The sequence below is a fragment of the Anastrepha ludens genome, chromosome 2 (assembly GCF_028408465.1).
Source record: "Anastrepha ludens isolate Willacy chromosome 2, idAnaLude1.1, whole genome shotgun sequence".
NCBI classification, from domain to species: domain Eukaryota; kingdom Metazoa; phylum Arthropoda; class Insecta; order Diptera; family Tephritidae; genus Anastrepha; species Anastrepha ludens.
Genome location: NC_071498.1, coordinates 35,237,012 through 35,259,216, shown reverse-complemented (window position 1 = coordinate 35,259,216; position 22,205 = coordinate 35,237,012). Strand labels below are relative to the sequence as shown.

Sequence of the window (22,205 nt, the reverse complement as noted above, 5' to 3'; positions counted from 1 at the left end):
CATTCAAAGCGTTTGCAAGTACGCAATATGCAATTAAGTATGTGTTAGTGTGTGCGTGCTAGTGCTTATGATTGTGTGCAAACACTTGTGATTAAAAAAATCCCTTGAGAATTTTAAATAAAAATTATTCGCTCGATATCCGTTCACACTCATCTATGCTGATGTGTGTGAATGCTGCCGATGTGTGTGTGCTCCAGTAAGTACATTTGTATGTACTTCAATCTAAGCTACTAAGCTTCTTAGCTGTTAAGTATTGTTTGGCATTTTTTTCTCTTACTTATTCTGCAAAAGTCGAAAGGGTAATTTTTTGTGCGGCGGAAATGTGTAAGAGTGTAGTGGAATCTTAGTTTTGTTGTTGTTTAGTTTTATGTATGTAGTTGGCGCCATTGCGACAAATGCCAAGTAAATAAGCAAAAAAGTAAGTGCATTTAAGTGAGTAAGTAAGTAAGTAAGCAAGGAAGCAAGCAAGCCGTTGTAAAGCATTTGGAGTACTTTAGGGATATTCGCTACTTTATTTTTTGCCTTCATAAAAATGTGGGCATTCATCTCTTTACATATGTATGTATGTATGCGTGTGCATGTATGGCATTATTAAGTAAGCCCATGGCTATTTGGTTTATAAAATTTATAAGCCCTAGAATGTAAAATGAAGTAAGTAAAAATTTAAAGCTTTATTCCTAAGCAAACAGGAAATCAATAGTCGAAGTAAATGTAAAAACTTCATTAGAATTAGCGCACAAATGTTAATTGAGGCCAATGCACTCATTTTTGTATGAGACAACTGTGGAAATTTTTCTTAGATTGGCATAGTATTTTGCTTTGATGTGCGCCAAAATGCATGCAAAGTCATGAATCTATCCTTTTCTTTAGAGTGAGTCACCCTTCATCTAATCCAGTTGATGCGAAAGCCAAGTTTGGAAAAATTTCATGATTTCCGGTTCTGCATTTTTGACTGTAATCATTACCCAATTGCGTTTAGCTTTGTAAGCCACACCGTATTTACTTGGGTACAAAGAAAGGTGTGATGTTTAAGAGGTAAACCACTGCAGAAATGAAAGAAACCGGAACTTTATTAAACCAAATATGTACCATTTTGGTCGACTACCTTTTGCCATTTTTCTCCTAGAGACATTATCCCATCAGTGTAAAACTTTTGTGGTTTCTCGGTGAAAAACTGTGACAAGTAATTTTCACAGGCTTCTCTTTAAGTCAACTTTACTTCATTAAGGGAGTTCTGCATTGACCGTAACATAGTCCGATGGTGCAAGGTCAGGGCTATTTGGTGGATGCATCAAAACTTCCCAGCCAAGCTCTCCCAGTTTTTGCCGAGTCATCAAATATGTGTGTGGCCTAGCGTTGTCCTGATGGAAGACGATGCCCTTTCTGCTGATCAGTTCAGGCCGTTTTTTTGCGATTGCTTGCTTCAATCTCATCAGTTGTTGACAGTAAAGTGTAGAATCAATCGTTCGAGTAGGCTGGAGCAGCTCATAGTGGATGATTCCTTTCCAATCCCACCAAACACACAGCATAACCTTTCGAGGCATCAATCCTGGCTTTGCGACCATTTGTTGAGGGTCACCACCCTTGAGCCATGATCTTTTCACACATTATTGTCGTATTTGATCCACTTCTCGTCTCCTGTTACTATTCGCTTCAAAAATGGTTCGATTTCATTTCGTTTCAGCAAAGAATGGCAGATGTTAATTCGGCCCATTAAATTTTTCACAGACAATTCATGTGGTACCCAAACATCGAGCTTCTTTTTGTAACCAGCCGTTTTTAAATGGTTCAAAATCGTTTGATGATGAATGTTTAGTGCCTTGAAGATGTCTATGCAGCTTATGTGACGGTCTTGGTCAATCTTTTCCATAATTTCATCGACTTTTTCAACTATAGGTCGACCGGAGCGATATGCATCTTTCACATCGAAATTTCCAGAACGGAAGCCAGCGAACCATTATTGTGCTACACAAACTGATACAGCATCGTCTTCGTAAACTTCACAAATTCAATTGGTGGCTTGCGAGCCATTCTTCCTTTTTTATACAGAAATTTCAAAATATAGCGAATTTCTTCATTATTTCCACTCATTTTTGAACAGTTATAACCTTTTTTCAACTTCTCCGAATTTAATTTTTTTTGGTTAAATGAAGCTTAAAATATCACCTTTCTAACACCATATGATATGACATAATGTGATTGGTAGCACTGGAGATAGATGACTCCAACGACATCTATTGACAAAATACGAAAAGACTTTTTCAACTACCCAATATGTCCCAATATCTGGGAAATATTGTAGTCAAGGGATCTCCGCTCAGCCCGGTGCGTATTGCTCCGTAAACTCCAAATGCGTTTTTATCGAAGGGATTCATGACCTGAACGACATCTTGACAGATTGATTTGAAATTTTAACTGTATTGTAGCTGATATATTCTGTACGGAGGGAATTTTTTTGTGAAAATTGTGAATTTTTTTTTTTTGAAACGCGCTTTTTGATATAGCTTACATAATTATAAGTTTTTGTAAACAGCTTTCGGCGAATTGTATTGTTTTTGAACATTGTTTTGAACAACTTTCTTCAATTTTAACGGGTGATTATTTAGCTATTATCTTATTAAACAGTTGGTTTAAGCAGCTGACGCACGTTTCGTGTTTTGTTTCACTGTCAAACATCTTCAGTTTGGTCCATAATTTAACCATGAATCGTCTTACAAACGAACAACGCTGGCAAATCATTGAATTTTATTATAAAAATGCGTGTTCTGTTAAGAAAGTTTAAAGTCGAAAAATTGTGTTCAGCGACGAAGTTGAGTTTTGGATCAATGGGTACGTAAATAAGCAGAATTGTCGATTTTGGAGTGAATACCAGCCAGAAGAATTGCAAGAGCTACCAATGTATCCAGAAAAGGTTACAGTTTGGTGGGGTTTATGGGCTGGAGGTATCATTGGACCGTACTTCTTCAAAGATGCTGCGAATCGTAACTTAACTGTGAATGGTGAGCGCTACCGTGAAATGATATCCAGCGTTTTTTTGCCCAAAATGCAAGAGCTTGACTTGCATGACATGTGGTTTCAGTAAGACGGTGCCACATGCCACACAGCACGCGTAACAATGGACCTGTTGAGAGGTGAGTTCGGTGAACATTTTATTTCACGTTCGGGACCTGTCAATTGGCCACTCAGGTCGTGCGATATAACGCCTTTAGATTATTTTTTGTGGGGCTATGTTAAAGCTCATATCTATTCAGAGAAGCCTGCTTCAATTTACGCATTTGAAGACAACATTAAAGCATTTATTTGTGAGATACCGGCCGAAACATTGGAAAAAGTATGTCAAAATTGGACTAAGCGGATGGACCATTTGAAGCGCAGTCGCGGTCAACATTTGCTTGAAATAATCTTCAAACATTAAATTATATGGACTGTACTATCGATTTAAATAAAAATTGCATGCATTTTTCTGAATTTGTGTATACGTGTGTTTTTTTGAAAAAATCTCCTATAGCTCATAAAAAATCACCCTTTACAAGCAATTTTTGTATGATTTATTGTGAATCTTTTTGTCCTTCTTTAATTTGCATATTTATAAGTTTTTTATAAAAAATTTTCGGACGAATCTTGTTTTTGAAAATTTTGAAATTTCTTTAATAAGTAACAAGTTTTTTCATTTTCATTTTCAATCAATTTCTTTTTCGATATAACTTATACACTTCTCACAAAAATTAAGGAAACAGTAAAATTTCCTAAATTTCTTAGTGATTTTTGAAAAGCTGTGTCTCGGTGAAAAATGGTCGCACAGAGTTCCGACAAAAAGCAGTTTGAAGCTATAAATTTCTAGTTTTAAGATCGTTTAACAAAACAATTATTTTATTTAACGGTTATGTTGTAATCGTCAGTTAAAGGGCGACACAAACATTTTCGAAATGTTTTCCTTTTTTTTTTGATTGCACGGGCTTGGAACATTTTTCTGACCAAAACTAGCGCCTATTTTTGGAATTCTCGCTATGATCACTTCTCTCTGAGATATCCGCATTTTACGCCAAAAATGGCCTGGTTGAGCCAGGTTTTAAGGAACTCTTTGTTTTCGAAGGTAATGCTCTTCATATGGTTTGCAAGGTCCGGAGAATACGAACTCATGGAGTGCGGCTTTGACGACTTGTGAAACATGGGGCCTGGCGTTGTCGTTTAGGAGTATGGCTTGACTCGGTCGATCAGGTGTTTTTAGGCGAATAGTCTCATTCACATGGTATGGCTGGACAATGTCGAACTCTTTCTTGAGCGTGGCATTCGTTTCGAGCATTTCCCAGTGCAGCATGCGCTCCCAGTCTAACCAAACACGTATCATGGTCTTTTTTGAATTGAAATCCGGCTTTACTCTCGGCTTTGGCGTATCTCCGGGCACCATTTTCAACTCAGTGAGCGCTGGGCTAGTACGCAAACGTGCAAGGTCGCGAGATCCTTCTGGCCGCGGGTAGATCGGGGACGCTCGGGGGAACTCCTAAGGCTAACAAAGCCCCAACTCGCGAATTTGGTGGGTATCCTTACCGGACACTGTCCGTTAGGTGTTCATGCGGTGAGACTTGAGATTGCCTCAAGTCCGTTCTGCAGAAGCTGCCTTGAGGACGAGGTGGAATCATCTTAACACCTTCTTCCCAGCTGCCCTGCTCTCGTCTGGCAAAGATTTAGACATCTGGGCTCTCACTTTTTCGCTGCGCGGGTCTAAATATCATAAATTTGGTGAAGTTCATCAGTAGCTTGTTGAGGCTAACTACGAACGCAAATCAGCCACCGTCGGCGTCGTTGTAAAATGCATGGTCATTATCGTCTCTAATCCCAAGGCTCCTTCTTCCTTCCCTTTTCCTTTCTCCTCTCCCATATATGGCATCACAACGGGCGGATTTTCAATATTAGTCCAAGTGTGTCCTAAGCTAGGGCAGCCATTTAACCTATGGGCACCATTTCTCATCACCCGTAATGATTCGGTACAAAAAGCACTGTTTGTGATCGCGTGTTGGTGGTCGAATTGCTGAGAGGCATTTCCAATTTTTCCAGGCTCCCAATTTTTTGGTAAATCCCAATGAATGAAGGTTCCTGAGAATCGTTTTATGATCGCAGTTCATTTTTTCCGCCAATTCTCTACTGGTTTGGCGACCGTTCTCCTTCAAAAGTGATTTGAGACATTCTTCATCGCCCTTCCGCTGCGGGACGTGTCATCGACGTCAAAGTCGCAATTTTGAAGTTTGCAAATCATTTTCGTGCTGTAGACTTGCCTATGACAACTTCTTCATACTTCATATACGTCACAAATGCTTCAGCAGCCTTTTGACCTCGATGAAAAGTCAAGAATAGCAGGCGTCAAAAATGTTGATTTTTGTCTCCTGGGCGTTACATTTCTAAGCCTCAAAACTATTAATAAATTAAATAACTCAAACTTATTCCCCAACCCAATAATTAGAAAATCAAGTCCATATTCACTTGACGATTTGAATTCGGTAGAAACCTTGCTTTTCTGCTGCCACCAGAAAACAACAAATATCTACTTCCGAAGCTGGAGTATTTTTTATCCATTATCTATCCGGATACGTGCCCCTTGTTGCCAAAGTTTAGTTAATGTGACAAACCTACGTGACAGAATTCATGTGAAATAATAAGAGCGATTTATTAGTTATGAAGGGAAGAGTTCCTCAGCGTGTCAAAAATACACTTCGAGACTTTCTTTTGCCTGTCGTTGAGAGAAAGAATTTTGAAAAAAAGTTTTAAGGTATTGTTCGCAGAGAGGATTGAACTTAGGACCCACAAAGGCTTGGCTGATGCTTAATAGTTGAAATATTCCTGATCGCCTTTAAGCCTAATTGGAATTTGAAGCGATGCATATAGGTACATATATTTCAAAAATTGATTCAGTAAATTTTCATATAAATATCCGTTAGCTGCTTAATCGGGGAAAATTATTATTTGGCCAATGTAACAGGGTACACTCTCGAGCAAAATGCTTGTATTTGTTGTCCCAGTTGGAAAATTAAGCCATTGTTATAAAAATTCATACGCGATTTTCCAAACAAATTTGTACAAGCGAATATTCACATACATGAAAGATATTTTCGCCCAAAAGCACAGTGGGATATTAAAAGCCTAAGCCTAAGCTTTTAGTGTACATCCCTTTTTTACATTTACAACCTTTTGTTTTAAAAGCAAAAGTGCATATTCTTAGTGAAATTGTTCCCATGTGGGGCACAGCGTTGATTTGCACTCAATGGGCAAATGAGTGAGTAAGTGAATGGCTGTACAAAATGCATGTTGGGAAGTGTGTGTGTGTGTGTGTGTGTGTTTGTTATCCACACATACTCGCCTGCGCAGAATAAATGGAGCCTATGTGTGAGTGAATGGGCTTGTGAATGTTACAATGTTTGTGATTACTTCTATATTAGTAGGTCTGTAAATTGGGTCTTTAGTTGGCGCTTTTTCCTACAAATACCGTAGAAGTTATTGCTTGTCGTGAATATGCAAATATGTATATAGTATAGTATAGTATAGTAAATAGTATAGAGCATTTGCGTACTAGCAAGACAAATGTGATCTGGTGAAAAAATTCTATTCTTAACTAGTACGATTGTGCTAAGTGCGGACCATTTCCACAACACAACTTTTACCTTAGAAAACCCAAATTATTGGTCGTGGCATGCAAGATCGCTAAGAGCAAATCTGGACCCAGTGGCAATAATTTATAATATTCACATTTATAATATTTCACATGCCAATTAGAACTCTGAGTACAGTCTATTTTAGTATTTAAGTAGGTATTAGGTACTGGACTATCGCTGATCTCTGCAGGAGATGGAATCGCAAAATAGAAGCGAGGTCGCGCTTTTTGTATCCGTGTCATAGAGATGCAAAGATATTATTCTTGGGATTTGTACATCGTAGGGCTGTTACAATGAGTTTGTGGCGTCCGTTGCGGCAACGAATTTGACTAGGAGTTTTTGCTGAAATATGTAAACATTTTTTTCGACCACCTGACGCATCTCCTAGGTTTAAGAAGTATAAGTAACGCAATACCGTGGAATCCAGCGAGACAAAACTGCACTTTGCACTGGGAATGCATGCAACTGTGTTTCAAGCGGATGCTAACATGGTAAGCTTCCACGACAGTCGGTTCTATGTTACCGAAACGACCCGGAATTATATCCGGCCAAGGACTGTCCCTCCAGCAGCATTCCCGGTATGTAAATATGGGCAATGTTTATGATGCTACAACAACAACAACATGGGTCCCGGAACACTTGAATATCGCGAGAAACGAGATCTCTGACTCTTTAGCCAGGCTGGGCTCTGAGGCCAACTTTTTTGGCCCGGAGCCCGTTCTGCCACTCCCTTCTGCAGCCATCAAAGCCGCGGTTAGCAAACGGGTTACTCTAACCCACAAGCGAACTTGTCAGGCTGAGAGAGGCTGCAGATGGACAAAACTGATGTTACCTGTCATGTTCGAACGACTGTCGCAGTTCCTCCTGTCACTAAGCAGTGGGGACTGTAGAAGGCTGGTTGGACCGATGACGGGCCACTTTCTATGGGCAAAGCACATGGAAAAGGTGGGCATCTCAGACAGTGCACTTTGCTCAGCATGTGGAGAAGAGAAATTTGAAAAGGGAACCCGCGTGCAGTACAATGGATTTAATTGTGTCTGAGTGCTGCACTTGCTAGTCTGTCCCGACAAAAAAAAAAACACACAAAAAACAATAAAAACGCAAGACCTAATTCTTGTTTTAGAGAGTTCCACTTTGGTTTGCTTAGAAAGAAGACCACGTTTCCCGCTTGGAGCCTCGCACTCAATTTTTGTGTGGCAATTGCATCCGCAGCTACACTATAAAACTGTGAAATATGAAACCGCTTCCTTAGCTTTTCATTACCTCGATCTTAACTACTTGCCTCCATATTCGCAATAAGTTCGATACACCATTTATACAATAGTATAACGTAAAGCTTTCTTAGAACTAAACTAGTGTATTCTTATACGATATAATGGCATCACAAAACACAATGAATTTATAAGCTATAGCGTTACATCAGATTCAAACGCCATATGAATCACCTATGATAACAGCCTGAAGTTGTTTATTCAAGCGCAAAATGACTTTAATTGGAATTCCATTGTCAAATAAAAGGTTCGAAACTTCACCAGTTGTAACCCAAATGACTTGCTGCGGCTTTAGGGCTTCGCAATTTAATTCTTATGTTATTTTTGAACGTTTGAGCGCTCTCGAGCTTTTAAGTATGGGTTGGTGCGTGACTACCTTTCGGAATTCACAGAGAGAACGTTGGTTCGAGTCTCGGTGAAACACCAAAATTAAGAAAAAAAAACATTTTTCTAATAGCGGTCGCCCCTCGGCAGGCAATGGTAAACCGCCAAGTGTATTTCTACCATGAAAAAGCTCCTCATAAAAACATCCGCCATTCGGAGTCGGCTTGAAACTGTAGGCCCCTCCATTTTGTGGAACAACGTCGAGACGCACACCACAAATAGGAGGCCTCGGCGGAGCTCGGCCAAACACCTAAAATGAGTGTAAGCGCCAATTATATATATATATATATATAATATATATATTTTTACCTTTAGAGTATAACTGACTACACCCGTAACAAGATCGCTTTGCAGAGGTCAAGCCAAGGTTTACGGTAAAAAAGAACCGAAGAACTATTGTTTGGAAAATTTTCGAAAACTAGATAGTAACCAAAGAATTATGTGGATTTGCCGACTCAGCCTCCAATTTTACAAACGTATTGGATGGTCTGAATCTTGGAAAAAAAAAAATTGAACTATTGGTATACCTCTATTATAGCTGCTCAAATTCAAATACGGTATACTGCTTCCGCTTCTAATCCACTGCCCTCTTCTTCATGTTCTGGAGGAACATATTTGTCATATAAATGTTACATATATATGCATTTCAGAAGAGGACGAACAGTCGTATTCTATAAATTAATTTTTCTTGAATGCTTTCTCATTGAAATCCTTCTCGCAAGTGGACATTTTTTCATCATCATTCATCGAACCATTTTCTAAGCATTTGTTCGGAGTCTTTGTAAGCAAACCGTACTCGCTCCAAGTTGGAGCGTTTAACCTAAAACAAATCCTTTAGTGGTGAGGGTCAAATTATAATGTAGTACATGGTAAGTTACCGTACATATAAACCATTTTTACTTATTTCTCGCGTTTAAGTTGAATTTTAAGCTTTCGTTATTAAGATACTTATAGTAGAATTGTACGGAAAAAAATTGTCTGTGCATTTTAACACGTCCAGGGTGGGCCATATAGCGTTTGCTTTTTGAACCACCTATTTTTTTGAGAATGGTAACACAAATGACATGTCAAATGTATTCATAATTTACTTAAAGGTTTGACATTTACGCTTGAGCAAAATTGGGAAATATGGAAAACCTATTTCCAAAGTGGTGAGTCTTCTTCTTCTTTTCTGATTTTCACATCGATGGCTACGTCAATATGCAAAATTGTCGGATTTGGGACTCAGAAAATCCACACGTTACTGCAAATGCATGCACAACGAGTCACTGTTTGGTACGGTTTTTGGTCTGGCGGCATCATCGGGCCATTTTTTTTCGAAAATGAGCGAGGAGCCGCTGTTACAGTAAATGGCGAGCGTTACCGTGACATGCTCAACGAGTTGTTTCCAAAAATTGAAGAGGATGACATGGACGACATTTGGTTTCAACAGGACGGTGCAACTTGTCACACTGCCAAAGTTACACTCGAACTTTTGGCTGCCGTTTTTGAATTCCGATATCAATTGGCCGCCTCGGAGCTGTGATTTAAGTCCGTTTGACTATTTTTTGTGGGAGCCGTTAAGGACAAATGCTATGCGGACCATCCAGAGACGATTGATGCTTTAAAACACGAAATCGAAGTTGCCATTCATGAAATTGGAGCCCAAAAAATCGAAAATGTGCTTATAAATTGGGTTGATTGAATGGCCTACTGTAAAGCCAGTCGTGGCAGTCATTTGAACGATATTATTTTTCATTCATAAATGACAATGTTCAATCTTCAAATTAAAAAAAAAAAGTTTGAAAAAATATTGACTAGTTTCTTTTTATAGCCGATTCAAAAAGCAAATTTTACATGGCCCACCTTATAGTATCCCTATTTCCAGTATCCAGTATTTCTTCCCCTTTCCCCTAAAAGCCGCCATCTATTGAGGAGTTAAAATACTCCACAGAAATGTTTTCCGCTGTTTTTAACACATCATATATCCAAAACGTGAAGATTACATAATTTTCTAATCCGACTTATAATAAGAATGTACAAACGTGTGAAAACTTTGACCTTACTTACTCTTAAGTTCTAGCATAAGACAACGACCAACGACCTGATTACAAGGAATGAACCGAAAATAAACAAAGTATTTCAACGTTTGAAAATTTAAGCCTTAGAAGTGGGCCTGCAAATTAACAAAGAGAAAACGAAATATCAGATTGAAACCGACGGAGAGTGCATAGAGAGAATCGACAAGTTCCAATACTTAGGCCTATATACCAGTAGTAATGGTGACATATCTGTAGCAATAAACGACGAAGCAAACGCGGCAAATAAAGCTTTCTTCGCTTACTTAATATTCTAATCCCGATTACTATCAAAAGACAAAAATGTACAATGCCCTAGTGAGACCCATACTAACATACAGCAGATAGATATGGATACTTAAGTCAGCAGACACCGCCGAAACATAGAGATTTGAAAGAAAAATATCCATTGCGACTGGATGATCGAAAATATGGAATCAGGAATAATGACGAGCTCGATGTACTGATGCATGAAGAAACCGATAATTCCCAATTTCTGTTTAAAAAATACCCAATTAATGTTTCTTTCTGTGTGACATTACTGATGAATGTTATAAAACATGGTATTTTGACAGTGCTCTCATGAGAAAAATAGTTTTGCATATAGTCATCTATGCCTAGACTACCGATTGGATGGAGAGGATAAGGGGCGCCAAGTAAACGCTAGATGGATGAGGTCACAGCCGGACTGTGAGAATTGTAAACCATAAACTGGAAATTCATAGTAGAGGATCGATCGAAGTGAAGAGCGGTAGTTGCAGAAGCAATGGTCTGCACTATACTGTAATGTTAATGAGGATGAAATATAAAACTTTGCATTGAATACCTTATATGGATATTCTACGCATCATTTCTTTAAATTCTACGCCTAATTATAGGCAATTTAAGAGCTTAAAGATGCAAGAAAATTCTAATTAATATTTATTGTCCTTCTTACTAAAATAACGCATTTCTTTATACATTTAGATTTGTAGATATGTATTTTAGTTGCACGTGTGACTTTGAAAATTTCGCAGTATGTGAACAAGGAAGATTTGAAGAGCACTGGACCACCTCTGGTCATCCGGATGGAATACCGTGAAAGCTGTTTGCGCGGAAACAGCGTGGCATAGTTTTTATATTCACCTGTATATTGAGGGCCAATTGCAATTTAGCTATGTAAATATCTCTTTTGTTTGCATTCTATATTTGAACGCTTGCATCGAAACTGGTCGCAGCAAGTACAAATCATATCTTAAAAAAGGTAACTATAAATTGTATAAATATAATAGGATTTGCACACTTTACTGAAAGGTGTACGAACATTCCTCAGTCCGAACGTAAACATAAACCCTTAGAAATAAGTGAAACGATTATATTGGAATAAGTCCTCCTAAATGGTATTAACCTTTTTTAGCACTGATTAGAAATTATAAGAAATGTTTTAAATTATTTTCTCAATATACTTTAGCAATTAAATCAGTATATTTGATGAATTCAAACTTAAAAATTCCTACATAAAATAGTGAGACCTGACACAGATTCCGAAAGTAAAACGTCCAAAAAGTGTAGGACAGCTAACTGAATTACTTTGAAGAATAACGAAAAAATTTAAGGCAAGAAGTTCAAACCTATGCAGAGGTTATAAATGTTGTAAGTTGGTTAGATTGAAGTGGTCGTTCACTATGGGACACATTCAGATTCATATGCAGTGTGAGGAACTTGTCTTTATTTCTCCTAAAACCAGTGTGAAAGTATTTTCAAAAAGAAGCTCCGTGATTTCCCCAGTAAGGAGATCTTCCAATTCATTAAAAAATTGTCTACCTAAGTTGGTTATAGTGGAAATCAGTGTGCTAAGACTGAGCTTATTTTGGCTTAGCAGAGATTTTGTGCGTTTAACATTCGGCAGGTGGTTTCAATACGCCATCTTTGATTCCCTGCTCTTAAAAATTTCGTCAAGTCTGTATCAGGGTATACCTTTGTCATTCTCTGAGTACTCTTCAGTCCATTTGATGCCAAGTGCCGCTGGTTCATCAGCCCTGCAGTTACCCTCAATGTCCAATGGCCAGGAACCGATGTTACTTTTGGGTGTAATGACTCAAATCTCGTTAATAGATGTGCGGCACTTCATGGCTACCTTAGAGGTTGTCGACTGCTTTCACGGTTTTTATTATTGCCATCAGTATTTGGGAAGCGAAAAACTACAGGAGATCTCTAGATGTTCAGAATGTACAGCTTCGCCCAGCCCTCATGCTGTGAGCTATTTGTGTATAAATTCATTAGCTGCCAACGCGATTCAAGATGGTTAAAGTTTTCTAAGACTCAAAGAACGAGGAGAAAAAGTATTGAACATTTTTTGAATGCGTTTTGTGCGCTTCATATCCGTATTCTGATACGGTCTACAAATGTTCCCACCTTCAAGTCTAGATCGTACAAAAGAGATGTTCAAAATTTTTAAAGTATACCGGTCAGAAAAAGATAGGGCACTATGCCGGACAAAGGGCAGCGTTGAATAAGATTTCGAAAAAAATAGTTGATATGCGTGATGATGCTTAGTTCTATTAGTTAGAGAATGCTTCGAAATATGATAACTCATGGGTAGGAGATTAAACTCTTTAGTATAAGCAAAATGGGAACAATTATTTACATTCAGCAGCAACATCAAATCTGTAGTTTATTAAGTTCAGCTTGACAGTTCAGCGAACCACAACTTGCTTCGAGGCCATCGGCATGTAGTAGAAATTTAGATTATGAGAAATATTTAGAGTGTTGCTGAACAATTCCTGGTACCTTTTTTAACTGAAAAAAAAAAAAAAAATTAAACAGAGGGCGCTGAATACGTATATTTATTACTAATTCTGAACTAATTGCTTTCTTCTGTCACAAGTAAACATTTACTTCGACAGTTAAGCGGCTACTAGTGCCCTGGGCACGCTGCTGGTAAGTTAAAAAGTGGTGGGGGAACACCTAATTTCTCTGTCGACTGCACCCGAATACTTCGATGTTAGGCTTGTTTGGGTTGGGTGGATGAGCTGGCTAAACAGGGGTCCCGCGAGACGGTTTTACCGCGAAATGAGAGAATTAAGATTCCCTTGAGAACCTGTGGAAAGATGGGCAGTTGATGCGAAAACTCAGCGAGTGCTGGGAAACGTGCAAAGTCGTGAGATCTTTCTGGCCTCGAGTAGATCGGAGGAGATCGACTGAACTTTTTAGAATAATACACCCGCAGCTCTCGAAAATTATGGGCATCCTTACCCGGCATTGTCCGTTAGGTAACTAGGTGATGGGGCTTGGGATTGCTTCAAGTCCTTTCTGTAGAAGCTGTAGAACGGGCATCTGGGCCCTCACTTGTTTGCTACACTTGCGGATATAGTAGGCTTAAATATGACACACCTTGTAATTAGCCACCGTTTAGTCGTCATTCTCCTTTAATCCAAAGCCCCCTCTTCCGTTTTCCCCATGTTCGGTTCTTTTCCATTTGTTTTTTCATTGCATGATAACTCAATGAACGAATTTGATTCTTTGAGGAAGTGGGCTCTAACACAAACTGCAAGCTACCTCAACCTGGTACTAAACTATTCTAAAAAAGGTCTGCAACAGGAGACAACTTGCATTTTCTTGGACATCATCGAGTAGAATTCGCCAGAAGTCTAAACTGAAAATAGAGGCAATGCGAAGTTCACTTGCTTCTAAATTCTCTAAAAGCACACCAGTGCGGTACTAGTGGAACTCTCTGTAGGGTAGAATGTATGGAAGTTGTGCCTTACAAGCTCTGGTGCTGTGTGTCACGTGCAAAAGCAAATGTAACAACAAAGTCGAAACTTGTAGTTTAGCCAGCAATTGTATTGGCAGCGGCATTCGCAAGTTGTGTGCATTGCTCGGGTGAAATTATATGTGCGTGAGTGTATGTATGGGTAAATTGTTGGTTTTGCTTGGCTGCATCAGCACCTAAACACATACGCGCACACTTTAAACACATGCTTACATCTGTATCTATTTGCACATATATCAATTTCCTGGCGTACAAAAGTTTGTTTCGCTGCGTGTTGCTAACAAATTACATTTGTTCCTTAGAGTAAGTTTGTTTGCATTTATTTGTCACTTTTTGTTTTATACTTTGAACTGATTTTTGTCTCAGACATGCTATTGTTATTGTGAAATATGCATCTCTTGTTTTGTAATGTTTAAAATTTTGGTTTTCAAATCTACTTTACGCTAAAGAGACTGATAATTTAATTAATTGAATTGTACTTTTGTTCCAATAAAAGAGAGAGATACTGCGCTGGTTATAGTTACCTTAGAATGTTGAAAGTTTTAAATGTATTCCACGTGCACTCAAATATATCCAGCCAACTGTGTACGTGCTTACTTGCTCTCCAAACTCATTTTAACTTCGAGATTTCATTCTGAAAATTAATAAGAAATTATGGTTTAGTTGCGTATCAAATCTCGAAATCTTACTAAAGTCAAATATTTTTATTGAAGTCGTGTTTAAATACAATGAACTTTGCTTATGATGGACTCTCCAGTGGACTGATATAAGGTGGGAAAGTATTTGAACGCTTTGACATGATAACGTCTTATAATTCGATGTAGCCGGCTGCACGCACTAAAAAATGCGGCGTTATCTTGCTCATGCGGCGTTACCTTGCTTGAACTGCAAACGAGACCGCGGAACGAACGACAAAGAGGCACAATCGGCCCTCGCTTTCGGCAACGTTTAACATCTAGCCCCCTCCTACTTCAGTGAGAGTATATATGAATGTATATTCGCATATGTATATAAATTCACATATTTGTATTTGCATATGCCTTCTTCCTGTGTGAATGGTAATGCACCATTTCTCTGTTGAGAATAAACGATGATAGGAAAAATAGGAAATGAAAGGGAGTGTTTCAAGTGTAATGTGTCTTGAGAAAGTCAAATCGATGATGATGCCTCTTAGTGTTTGTTCAAAATATATGTTTCAAATTTAATTTAATTTTATTTATTTTATTATATTGTAGAGTATATAATTTTGTATATTCTAATTATATTCTGCAGCGGCACGTCCGTTCGCGAAAAAGTCAAAGCAAAAAGAGAGCGAAAAAGCGGGTGCGCAACATATGGGAAAAAGCAAATGTCAAAAGTAACGGGGTTGCCATATTAGCATTTTATTGACCAGCTTTGCATTCAGTCGTAACATTCCGCCCACCTCGTCCAGGTCCTGCGACGAAATAAGGGACCAGCCGCCCACCGTAAAGGCATCAGGTGTCCTCCATAGGCAACAGTACTAACTTTGATATGGCTCGCTTGATAATGGAAGTTGGCGTACGAATGGTTGCCACTCTGACAACGTCGTCAGTTCCTGGATGCACGTCTATTATACGACCCAACGTCCACTGAGTGTATTTGTATATTTTGTATATTCTAATTATATTCTGCAGCGGCACGTCCGTTCGCGAAAAAGTCAAAGCAAAAAGAGAGCGAAAAAGCGGGTGCGCAACATATGGGAAAAAGCAAATGTCAAAAGTAACGGGGTTGCCATATTAGCATTTTATTGACCAGCTTTGCATTCAGTCGTAACATTCCGCCCACCTCGTCCAGGTCCTGCGACGAAATAAGGGACCAGCCGCCCACCGTAAAGACATCAGGTGTCCTCCATAGGCAACAGTACTAACTTTGATATGGCTCGCTTGATAATGGAAGTTGGCGTACGAATGGTTGCCACTCTGACAACGTCGTCAGTTCCTGGATGCACGTCTATTATACGACCCAACGTCCACTGAGTGTATTTGTATATTTTGTATATTCTAATTATATTCTGCAGCGGCACGTCCGTTCGCGAAAAAGTCAAAGCAAAAAGAGAGCGAAAAAGCGGGTGCGCAACATATGGGAAAAAGCAAATGTCAAAAGTAACGGGGTTGCCATATTAGCATTTTATTGACCAGCTTTGCATTCAGTCGTAACATTCCGCCCACCTCGTCCAGGTCCTGCGACGAAATAAGGGACCAGCCGCCCACCGTAAAGACATCAGGTGTCCTCCATAGGCAACAGTACTAACTTTGATATGGCTCGCTTGATAATGGAAGTTGGCGTACGAATGGTTGCCACTCTGACAACGTCGTCAGTTCCTGGATGCACGTCTATTATACGACCCAACGTCCACTGAGTGGGAGGAGCGCGCTCGTCGCGTATTAAGACCAAGTCTCCAGGTGCTAGATTGGTGCTAGTTTGATGCCATTTGCGTCTTACTTGTAGTTCTCGCAGGTACTCACAACTCCATCGGGCCCAGAAATGTTGTTGCATTTGTTGAAGCTGTTTCCACCTTTTGAGTCGATTTGGATTAACATCAAGTAAACTTGGTTCGGGAGTAGCAACTAACGGACCGCCCACCAAAAAATGTCCAGGGGTCAACGCAGCTAAGTCCGCTGCGTCTTCTGTTAGTGCCGAGATCGGCCTGGAGTTAAGCACTGCTTCCACTTGCTTTAAAAGAGTATAAAATTCTTCAAATGTTAGCTTCGCGCTGCCAATTATGCGCTTTAAATGATGTTTCATGCTTTTTATACCCGCCTCCCAGATGCCTCCGAAATTTGGAGATCCAGGTGGTATGAAATGCCATGTTACTCCCCAAGTTGGCACGTACCGTGCTGCCGCCTCAAGCTGTTGTCGAAAGCTGGTCAGATCTGCTTTTAGTTCCGCATCGGCTCCTACGAACGTTGTAGCACAGTCGCTGTATATGTCCGAACTGTATCCACGGTGTGCAAAGAATCTTCGAAGGGCTGCAAGAAACGCTGCAGTGCTCAAGTCGCTAACCAGCTCCAGATGAATTGCTCGGGTGCTGAAGCATACGAATAGGGCAACATAGCCCTTGTAACTGTGATGGCCTCTGCCTTTCGCGCTACGAATTTGGTACGGTCCACCGTAATCGAGACCACAATGACTAAAAGGTTTTGCTGCGTTGCAGCGATGCGTGGGAAGGCTTCCCATGATTTGGGTCGAGGGAACACCTCGGTGACGAAAACATTTTATACAACGATGAATGAATCGTCTGATTGACGAACGAGCGTCAATAATCCAGTATCTTCTTCTTATAAAGTTGAGAGTCGATTGAACGCCGCCATGCAACGTATAGTCATGCGCTTGACTGATCAGTAACGTGCACAGAGGATCCTGTTTCGGTAACAAGCATGGAAACTGTTCATAGAAAGGCATGTTTGCGTTCTTCAACCGCCCGTTTTAACGCAAAATACCATCGTCATCCAAAACTGGGTTCAATTTGAGGAGCTTGCTCTTCTGGCAAATCGGTTTGCTAGAACGAAGACAGGAGATCTCATTAGCGAAATGAATCTGCTGAACATACCTTATCCAGAATTGCAAGGCCGCGGTTCTTTCGGTCACAGTGCACCATAGAGTTGTTTCATGGGGTCGCTTCATCAGTGCGGCAAGGAAACGCTGACACCAAGATGTGACTGTCAATAGCTTGTTGAGATTCGAGTATTTTTGAAGCAATGTCGTGAGCATGGTTGGTTTGGACTCTTCCGGAATCGTCACTAGAGAGAGAACTAATTCTTCGTCTGGATCTGTCGAACCGTTGTGTTGTTCAGGCCAGGTGCTTGAGTGACGATTTAGCCACGAAGGTCCCCGCCACCACAGCGACAACCCTGCGAGCTGAGACGGGAAAATACCCCGGGATGCAATGTCGGCTGGGTTCGTTGTAGTAGGTACATACTTCCAAGCATTGATTGGTGTTAACTCTTGGATTTGAGTTAGACGATTGCTGATGTATTGCTTGTGTTTACCAGGATTTGATCGAATCCAGCTGAGCGTGGTTTTGGAATCCGACCAACAGTAAAGTCGAATCGCTGGTAGTTGCAGTGTTGACAGCACTTTAGCGGCTACTTTCGCTGCGAGTAGAGCAGCATTTAGCTCCAAACACGGGATGGTTATCTTCTTCAGTGGTGCCACCTTAGTCTTAGCGGTTAGAATTGATATTTTTACATCTTTACCTGAAGTTTCCACACGAAGGTACGCGACAGCAGCATATGCCACAGTAGAGGCATCAGAAAATACATGCAGTTGGTAACTGGATACACTGGGCTCAGCTCCAACCCACCTGGGCACTTTGAGTTCTCTTATTTGAGGCATTTCGGCTCTAAAGCGTCGCCATTCTTGTTGAAATGGATCAGGAATGGGATCGTCCCAATCGACACCCGATAACCACAGCTGCTGACAAATACCTTTACCTTTAACTACGACAGGTGCTAGTAGACCCGGCGGGTCATAGATTTTGGCCACATCGGACAATTGCTGCCTCTTTGTGATGTCTCCAATGATAGGTGTTACGTTTGTCTTGTAACCGATGCTGTCAGTGTCGCACAGCCAATAAATTCCGAGAGCGTTTGTTTCGCTATCAAGATTTAAGTTGCGGGACAGCCCAAGGTTTTCGTCTTCAGTGTACAGATGTCCCATAAATTCAGTAGAGTTGGACATCCACTTCCGAAGGTTGAATCCGCCGCGCTGCAAAAGCTGTTGTAGCTGGCGTTGAATATTCAGAGCGTCTTCCACGGTTGCGGCACCATGCAGGCAATCATCCATGTAAAACGACTCCGTTAATATTTTTGATGCTGCCGGAAAATCGTGTTCTTCATCCGTAGCAAGCGTGTGCAGAACCTTAATGGTGAGATAGGGCGAGCAATTTAAGCCGTAAGTTACAGTGAGCAACCGGTAAATGGCTGGCTTGCCCTGCTCGTCACGCCAGACAATCCGCTGCATATCAGCATCAGGTCTGCTGACTAAAATCTGGCGATAACATTTTTCAATGTCCGCTATGAACGCAACTCGATGCATTCGCCATTTTAAAATGATGGAGCTTAAGTCGCTCTGCAGCTTGGGTCCAACATGAAGACAGTCGTTTAGAGAAACGCCACCTTTGTATTTCCTTGAAGCATTAAATACAGTGCGAAGCTTCGTCGTAGTGCTACCCTTTTTGTACACACCATGATGAGGAATGTAACATACTGGATGCGCAATATCGTCAGATGGGACTGGCTCCATATGACCAAGATTTCTGTACTCAGCCATAAACGCTGTATACATTTCATTCAGTGTGGCATTGTTTTGAAGGCGCGCTTGTTGGTATGCGAATAGTCGAAGGGCATCTGATTTAGAATCGGATAGAGCAGCAAGGTCACAGGACTCCTTAAAGGGATATTGAACGTGATAGCGCCCGGAAAGATCGCGACACACTGTACGCTCAAATAGCTTCTCGCAGTAAATTTCGTCTTGCGTCATTGAGGATGAGCCTTCCACGTCCTCACATTCATTGAACTTCCACAGTTGCTGAACCAAATTGTTGAGCTCAGTAGTGGCTGTAGCGCAAAACGTGGTGGCCAGGAGTAGTGTAGATGTGTGGGGCAGACGCCCGTAGATTACCCATCCTAAGTGAGTATTCTGTGCGGTAACTTTGTTGATGGCAGAGCGTTTGATGTCGTTGCGAAAAGGAGACCGTAGAGGTCTGCGCCGATGATGACATCAATAGACCCTGGTTCGAAGAAGTTTGGATCGGCTAATGGCAGATCGAGAAATTCCGAATATGGTTTTGGATCGACACGTTTTAACGGCATGAGATGTCCCAAGCGGGGCAGGACCAGGGCCGAACAATCGATGTTGAACTCGGGTTCTGTAAGTGAATGTAATGAGAAATGAACTACGCCATTAGACTCACCTACACGGCATCCGCCTATACCGGTGATGGGTACTTGAAGACGGGCTCTGCGAAGGTGTAGTTGTTGAACTGCAAACTCGCTGATAAAAGATGCCTGTGATCCATTGTCCAGAAGCGCCCGCAGTTGGAGTTCATGCCCTGTGGGAGAGCGTATTCCAATAACCGCAGTTGCAAGCAGAACAGATGTGAGATCATTTGTGTTTGGTGTCTGTATTAAATAATCGGAACGCGTATGATGAGTAGCAACCTTGTTGGGTTGCGTAGAAAGACTGTCATGCAACAGTGTATGATGTTTTTGCATGCACCTTTGGCATGTATAAGTAGATGAGCACTCGTCAAGAGTGTGACCTGGTTTTAGACAATTTTTGCAAAGTTTTGCCTTATGAACCAGATCTAATTTTGCTGAAGATGTTTTCTTGCGGAAATCCGGGCAGTACATAAGCGTATGCTTACCCGAACAGCATGAGCATCGGCCAAAGCTCGTTTGATGACTTCGCACAGCTTGATTGTGTGGTGATTTTTGTGAAAAATCTTTCGATTTATTCTTGGCAGCTGCCCCCACTGCTTCCAATCCAAGAATGCGTTTTTCTAGAAACGAGACTAAATCGCTGTAAGCAGGCAGCTCATTTGGACTACCAAGACTCATCTCCCATTCTTTAACTGTGGCAGAATCGAGCTTTTCGGTGATTAGAAAAATTAGCCAATCATCCCACTGAGCTGTTGGACGGCCAAGCTGTTGTAACGCACGCATTGACTCAGTCACGGTGTCCAACAGTTTTCGCAGACTCGTTTCGGATTCTATGGGCATTGCCGCCAACTTGACAATGTTTCGCAAGTATGTCTTCACAAGTCGTCGTCTGTTGTCATACCTTTGTTGGAGTAGGTCCCACGCGATTATAAAATTAGCGTCTATAACCGAAAAACTCCGGAGCATAACCTCCGGCTCGCCCTGTACGCTGCTTTTGAGATAGTGCATTCGTTGCACGTTGGAGAGTGTCGTATCTTTGATCACGCACGTAGTGAACATGTCCTTAAAGCTTAGCCACTTTTCAAAAGACCCATCGAACTTCGGCAACTCGATTTTTGGAAGAATTGTGAGTGGTGCACTTGCTGTAAATGAGCGAAACGTGGCAGATTGATTAAAACTGTCATTGCCGATATCTGAAAGCTCGTCGATACCATCGTTGAGTTCACCCATTGCTTCGCAATATGCTCCTTCAATAGCTGCAAAGTGCTCATCGGACAGCGCGTCACGCACCGCTGCTGCATTAGCATCAGTGACCGCCAGCGCACCAAGATCGTCGCGAATAGCGTGGTAGCGCGACCAATACTCCGACAGCAGACTGCGCCTGGCTCCGAGATAGCCCTTTGTTTTTTTGGACTTTGCCATTTTACGCGTGTTTGCACCAAAGTTTAAGATGAGCTTGGACAAAGACTCTTCCTTTCCAAGCACCATGTTTGATTGTGCGACGAACACGCGGGTCTTCCGTATTTGAGGTTAAGTTCCTTCGAAGTGTAGAACGTTGCTGGACTGCTACTGCCTTTCTTTTTATTATTTCCAATGTGCAGGGAAAGGTTCCCCGCAAGGGATGCCAAAATGTTCAAAATATATTATATGTTTCAAATTTAATTTAATTTTATTTATTTTATTATATTGTAGAGTATATAATTTTGTATATTCTAATTATATTCTGCAGCGGCACGTCCGTTCGCGAAAAAGTCAAAGCAAAAAGAGAGCGAAAAAGCGGGTGCGCAACATATGGGAAAAAGCAAATGTCAAAAGTAACGGGGTTGCCATATTAGCATTTTATTGACCAGCTTTGCATTCAGTCGTAACAGTGTTGTTGACTTATTAACGTCTGATGCACAATCGAAATTGAAGATATCTTTCATGAATTTGACAAATGTTTCGTTATTTTTCACGTTTGTGTAAATGTAACATTTACCTCCTTCTCTATATCCATACAAAATATATATCAAACAAATAAAATTAAAATTTTCTTTTGAAAAATGCAACCATTCCATCGGTATTTTCTTATGACGTTGTCACGTTAAACTATTGTCAATAAACCGACTTTACAGACAACCTCTTTTTTCATACAATTTTTGAAGGTGGTGTAAATATTTTATCCCACGGGCTCAAATTCACCACGTTGCAATTAG

At 40.7% G+C, this 22,205-nt stretch overlaps 3 protein-coding genes across 4 annotated transcripts in view; all 3 read right to left on the bottom strand.

Moving 5' to 3' along the window:
• LOC128868365 (lachesin) overlaps positions 1–14,732 on the bottom strand; it is a 59,371-nt gene extending 44,639 nt beyond the window's left edge. For both annotated transcript variants that reach the window (XM_054110374.1, XM_054110383.1), the window contains exon 1: positions 14,632–14,732. The gene's annotated coding sequence lies outside the window, so the exon portion shown is untranslated. The remainder of the gene's footprint in view (positions 1–14,631) is intronic.
• A 1,616-nt stretch (positions 14,733–16,348) lies between these two features.
• On the bottom strand, positions 16,349–17,305 carry LOC128857336 (uncharacterized). The gene has a single exon (XM_054093087.1). The coding sequence runs from the start codon at positions 17,303–17,305 to the stop codon at positions 16,349–16,351; it is 957 nt and encodes a 318-aa protein (XP_053949062.1).
• A 249-nt stretch (positions 17,306–17,554) lies between these two features.
• On the bottom strand, positions 17,555–21,545 carry LOC128857261 (uncharacterized). The gene is made up of 5 exons (XM_054092975.1): positions 21,222–21,545; positions 20,043–21,152; positions 19,824–19,997; positions 17,679–19,686; positions 17,555–17,627 (listed from the first exon to the last, which is right to left on the bottom strand). Exons 1-5 carry the CDS (start codon positions 21,496–21,498, stop codon positions 17,555–17,557), a joined length of 3,642 nt encoding a protein of 1,213 aa, XP_053948950.1. The 5' UTR covers positions 21,499–21,545.
• Positions 21,546–22,205: the final 660 nt, after the last annotated feature.

Coding starts and splice junctions, on each gene's coding strand:
- LOC128857261 (XM_054092975.1), bottom strand. CDS start 21,498: ATGGTGCTTGGAAAGGAAGAGTCTTTGTCCAAGCTCATCTTAAACTTT. Junction 21,153..21,221: donor AATGGGTGAACTCAACGATG/GTATCGACGAGC, acceptor GCTCATTTACAG/CAAGTGCACCACTCACAATT. Junction 17,628..17,678: donor GCCTTGCAATTCTGGATAAG/GTATGTTCAGCA, acceptor TCTTCGTTCTAG/CAAACCGATTTGCCAGAAGA.
- LOC128857336 (XM_054093087.1), bottom strand. CDS start 17,305: ATGGGAAGCCTTCCCACGCATCGCTGCAACGCAGCAAAACCTTTTAGT.